Here is a 5,790-nt window from a genome sequence, read left to right on the forward strand (position 1 = left end):
CATTCTATGATAAAACTTAGACAAAGTTTTCACACAGATCTATGAAATGAAAAGCTCAAATCTTCTACTTGTACTAACAAAAAGTAAATCAGAATTCAAACTTACTTACTTGAATCAATAATATATCAAATCAAACTCATAAGTACAGTAACAACAACGATCGCTGATTTGGAGTTGAAAAAGAAGTTGTTCTCCAACTGTTAGAATCATTAATGAAGAATTTGAATTTGGGTTTAACTACATCACAATATCAGAAAATTAATTCCAATATCCAATCTAATTAATTCAATCTAAAAAACACACAACAATTAAATATAGTATACCTTCTGAGCTGATCAAAACCAATATCATCCCGATGCTTAGACCAGATTCCGTTACTCGAAATCATGTTGTCGAATAAGCAGTTCGTATAGACTGGATCAACACCGGTCAGATGGGTATTCCCCAAATACCTTCTTGCATACAAAGCTGGCAGTATGCAAAGCACAACTTTCTCTGGTTCCATGCCCTCTGCCATAGTTAGCTGCTCCTTGGCTTATCCATCCCCGACCACCCCCACCACAGGCATCAGGATAGAGCAGTTCACGTTTGCGTTCCCTCACACATGCACCGTTGAATACCTGAATCAAACATAAAAATGTCAAAAAATGAGGATGACCATAACTCAGACGACATGTGTCTGATAGGATGACCAGGGTAAGACATTAACACTTACATTCGAAGTGCCTTGGCGACTTGGCTTCTAAAAGCGGTCCAAAAGTGTAAGTATGCCTTCTCGAGTTGCTATCAAAATTCCCCAGGGGTGAACAGATGGATCTTGGCTGTCGTCCTCACAAACTGAAATCTTTGTAGTAACTCCAACATCACTTTCACTACTCACACTTGACATTCTTCCATTCGCCACATGCCCCGCCTTCAAGTTCTTTGAGACTTTCCATACATAACAATTTGTGAAAAACCTTCAAGCAGCAACCCATTACATCTAGAGCAATACAAATTCTTCCTAGCTTGCTCCAATAATGTCTGCTTATCAATCTTCAAAAGCTCCTGCCGCGCATGAGGCGGCAACTCGTTCTAGAACTACATCACAATATCAGAAAATTATAAAAGACTCAACCATTGTAAAAAAAACCACTTTGTATTATCTCTATCAAATTCACATTCTCAATTTCTTATATCCAACAAATTAAAAATTCCAATATCCAATCCAATTAATTCAATCTAAAAAACACACAACAATTAAATATAGTATACCTTCTGAAGCTGATCAAAACCAATATCATCCCGACGATTAGACCAGATTCCGTTACTCGAAATCGATCCGGTAGAGCATGTTGTTGAATAAGCATTATTATTATTACTATTAAATTGAACATTTCTTTGTGGTAAACCTGGCATCTTCTTCTGAACCCTTGTGCTGAACTTTCATCTATTAGTAGTCGCATTCCTAGGAGGCCTTATAGGTCACCGCCCAGCGATGACACAGCTGGCTACCAAGTAGCAGGAGGAAGACTTTGTTGGGAAACCACGGGGGCATATAAGGTGGGTTTAGTGAAAGAAAAGGTCGGGACAGTGGCTGCTACCGCATTGACTTCGGAAGATTTGGATGTGTTAAGGCAAACCTTAACTTATATCATACTCAAATCCATTTTAAAGAACTGTAAGGCCATTGTTTTTTTTTTGGGGTATAAACTCATGAAAGTAAAATACGTGGGGATCGAACCCACGACCACATGGTTAAAAGCCACGCCTCTACCAATCTGAGATAAGAAGGCTTGGTGTTAAAAATGACACGATTTAGTCGCAGAAAGCATTAATCATCCCCAAAAACTTCAAAAATTTCTCCCTTTAACAAATTAGTCACATTAGCTAACATTTCCATCAACAAATTTTTAAAAAAAACATAAAACAATCCATAAAATAAGCCAATTACCTGTGTAAATTTTAGTGACAACACAAAATTCTTGAGGAGTTTCAAATGAATCATGCATTTCCATTATGTTCTAGTGTTTCTGCTTCACTGAAATCTCATGCTGCAACCTCCAAATTCTCTGGGCACATTTCCATTTCCATCAGGATCGATGTGCCGTGATCCATAATGCAACATTGTTGCTAAGTCGCCAGTACTGTCATCAACTAACTGTTTCCCATTGTGGTCTACCAAAGGCTTCTTGGCGGTGTCTATGCACAAACCAAATCCTCAAATTGGCGAAGTCGCCAAGCATATATAGTATTCCAACTTTTAACTGAGAGAATAACCTCTTAACTCAACAATGAAGTAAGTTGAGCCCTTACTGTCCAATATCCTTCTGACTTGCAACAAATCTCCAGATGACTCCACCAAATATATCCTCATCGAATGAAATCTAGCCTTAGGGGAAGCTGCTACAAACATACTGATAGTTTGTGAGGAATTTGAAATTGATGCGAAGCTGGATTCATGACCAATAAGTTACGAAACATAGATCTTAAGTGAAATCGATTTGAATTGAGGTATATAACCTTCGATAGAAAATTGTAACAGAGGCGTTAGTAGATGGTAAAGTTATTACCCTTGAGCAGTATCAGAAACCCCAGTGGCTTCAGTTATAAGAAATTCTCCTTTGCTTGTTCGTTGAGAGTAATACAAAATTGCATGCGGTTGAGGGAAGGAAAGGTAAAAGCCATTTATGTATGAGGGTTTCCTAAGATGAAAGCACCGATCACTGATCTTGCGCTTTTTTATCTTTTGCTCTCCTATTTTTTCGTCAAAAGTTTTCGAAAATTCCGGTTTTTCACTCTAAATTTTAGTAATTAGTTGTATGACGTGGACACTCTCTAAAGCCTCTAAAAATAGAGCCAAGAGGATTGAGCTATAATATATATCTAAGGATAAAGATAAATCCTATTTTATTTCCTACTTTTTCTTAATTAGTCATGACACGTGGGCACTCTAGAAACGCTTCCTCAATTGAAGAGGGTAGAGCTATAATATATATATAAAGATTTTTTGTGATTGCCCCCATTGGACTTGCTCTCACGCACTTCATCAACTTGCTAATATCACACTGCCTTTTATATATAGGAAATGCCAATTTTCCAATTGTTACAAGTTTAGATTTCCAGGTCGAACTTCCGATGATAGTGTTAAAAAAGTCGAAGCATTACTAGACAAGGTTCTTGTAGATATGATATTCATCAATTCCAATATTTTGAATTATTCTATGATCGATATTACTAGAAATTTTTACTGTTCAACGTGGTATCTCTATTCTGCTGCTGGTAGAGGTTGATGTTTCAGTAGTCTCAAAATTTACATGGCTATTAGTAGGCGAAGATTTCCACTCTAACATTCCTTGCACTTTTCTTCTCTTGTAATTGGCCTTAAAACAAGCTTGTCTAAGCTTCTTAGTATTCTCCTCAAGTTCAACTTCTGGCCATTCCTCCATCAATTTCCTTTGCTGTTCCAATAACTCAACAACATCTCCGATTTTCGAGTCCTGTGTTTGGCCTTCCGCTGCTTCCATTTCCTGCAAAATCAATCAGGAATGTTGCATATATTCAACCTTCCATGTACTATATCAACACAGCAATAATTACAGGAAAGACAGCGTGAAAGAGAGAGTACCTGGAAATTCTTGATTAAGGTTTGCAAACTCATCAATTTCCTATGTGGCCACCTAGATATACCTAATTCTCTACACCTTTTCTTTAAAAGTGTCAACCCTATGTTCAGTTCCTTAGCAGCTTGTGTAATGGGCATGTAAAAATATCTAGAGATGGATTTACGTGATATTTCATTGCAACTACTAACGGTCTTTCTCTGTCTGCACACATTGACCTCCTTATCTTTGTGCACCTCTTCACCACTATTCTCTTCATTGTTAAACAGGACAATCTGTTTATCAGATTCAAACTGTTGATCGACGACACCACCCACTTCATCTAAAACTCCAAAGTTATCTCCCCATACATTGTAGGAATCACCTGCAGAGAACGTCACATAACGCATATATCATAGACAAAGAGCGTAAGTGTAGGATATTTAATTGTGTTGAAAATCACCTTGGCTAGGTGTGAAATCCATAGTTGAAAATTCCAAAGGATCAGTGCTAGGAAACTTGTCCGTCAAAGGCAAGGATTGTAACACATTCTCTTCTAGTGGTAATTCCCATTGACAATTGAAACTAGAGTAGCCACTTCAAAAAAATAATACCAAGTGAGACTTTATACACATTTTGGGTGATTCCAAATCTTCAATTATATATATACCATAACAGTGACTCTAAATTCGTCGTACCTGAAATCAAGAGGATGAAGTTGGTTTGATAACAAAAACGGGTCTTCTTCGAAAACCCCTGTTTCATAATTAGAAAAGTTTTGAAGTGAATTTCTGTCCATATTTTGAGTTGTTGAAGGAAAATGATAAATGGATAAATTTTGTTTTGTGAAATTTTGGTGTTCTGTTATTTGCATGTTGTGGGAGATGATAAGTTGTAGAATCCAATTTATAAGAGAAGCCATTAATGTAGAATAATGTATCTATTACTTGGAGATCGTGTATAGTCGCCATGGATTAAACCGGCCATGCATTTAGTAGTTATTGTCAACTAATGACTGCGTGTGAGAGTTACAAAATCATTGGGTCTTTTAGAGTGAGTAAAATTGTGGATTTTAATGATGGATGGAGTGAATGCTTATAGCTTTAATTAAACAGTGTACCCCCCACCACTATGATCAGTTTATATCCCATTGAGGATTAATGTAGAACTGTAGAAGTAGATCACTGGATGGAGGAAGATATGGTGTATTGGTGTTTGCAGGTGCTCATCCAAGTCCTGAATAGCATCAATCTCAAGTATCAAAACCAAAAAATGATCCCAACTCAGAAACCAAAGTACTGTTAGGATCTTATTCATAATGAATTACGTTGAAATCATTGGTATGGCAAAGAACTTCACACTGAACATCAGGAAATTAAATTTTCGTTCATTTTTGAGAAAGTTTAACATTTCGGTGACCCTTGCGCGATTTAAGAATTGTTAAAAATACAGAGAAATTCCAAATCACAGAACCAACACAATAGGCTGAGGCGCGCGGACACTGTTGCTTCCTTTAATGTTGTTTCGCGCCTCCAAAGCTTCTCATAAACAAATTGCAGCAGAGAGTGCGCAACCTCCAGGATACAACAACCAATCAACTAATCTACATTGAACCCCTGCACTAGATATCAATAGAGGAAGAGCACTACACACACACAATAAACTGAACTGATTGCCCAAATGAAAATTGTGAAAACTGTGAAAATTGTGAAAATTGGAGGAAGGTATGGGTGGAGTCAGACTCGACATCTGCGGTTAATACTTTTGGAACTTCAAGTGTACCTTGGTGTATGAAGCAGAGATGGCAGAGATGCATAAATCTTTTAGACTCATCAAATTGACTCCAGGTTTGAGAGAAGCCAATTTCACAGCAGATCAATTGGCACAAGATTTTCGGTCGGTTTGCAAGACAATGATCAAGTTGTTTTTATTGTAAAACCCCCATGGATAACCAAATGGGAGGTTCCAGAACATGTTTATTATAGATTTTGTTAAGTTCTTATAGTGCTACTGTGTGAGTAGACTGTAAGTAGCTCCTCATGTACTCTCCTCCTCCTCCTCCTCCCCCCAACCACCTTTCATGAATACAAATTTTTGCTTACTGAGAAAAAAAAGAAAATTGTGAAAACAATGAACTGCAGCAGAGAAAAAAAAATGTACTGCCAATTCGTTTTTCAAGAGAAAAAATTATTGACATGAGTACTGAACT

The 5,790-nt window shown here is 37.2% G+C and overlaps 1 protein-coding gene across 1 annotated transcript; it reads right to left on the reverse strand.

Moving 5' to 3' along the window:
* Positions 1-3,211: 3,211 nt before the first annotated feature.
* On the reverse strand, positions 3,212-4,329 carry LOC147500129 (protein RKD1-like). The gene is made up of 2 exons (XM_086559281.1): positions 3,608-4,329; positions 3,212-3,509 (listed from the first exon to the last, which is right to left on the reverse strand). Exons 1-2 carry the CDS (start codon positions 3,989-3,991, stop codon positions 3,234-3,236), a joined length of 660 nt encoding a protein of 219 aa, XP_086415407.1. The 5' UTR covers positions 3,992-4,329; the 3' UTR covers positions 3,212-3,233.
* Between the last annotated feature and the right edge of the window lie 1,461 nt (positions 4,330-5,790).

Source organism: Coptis chinensis, chromosome 5 (assembly GCF_015680905.1).
Source record: "Coptis chinensis isolate HL-2020 chromosome 5, ASM1568090v1, whole genome shotgun sequence".
Lineage (NCBI taxonomy): Eukaryota > Viridiplantae > Streptophyta > Magnoliopsida > Ranunculales > Ranunculaceae > Coptis > Coptis chinensis.

Excerpts from the sequence above, each read along its gene's own strand:
- LOC147500129 (XM_086559281.1), bottom strand. The coding sequence starts at position 3,991 with ATGCGTTATGTGACGTTCTCTGCAGGTGATTCCTACAATGTATGGGGA. Across the intron at positions 3,510-3,607 it reads CCTTAATCAAGAATTTCCAG|GAAATGGAAGCAGCGGAAGG; the intron begins GTACTCTCTCTT and ends TTGATTTTGCAG.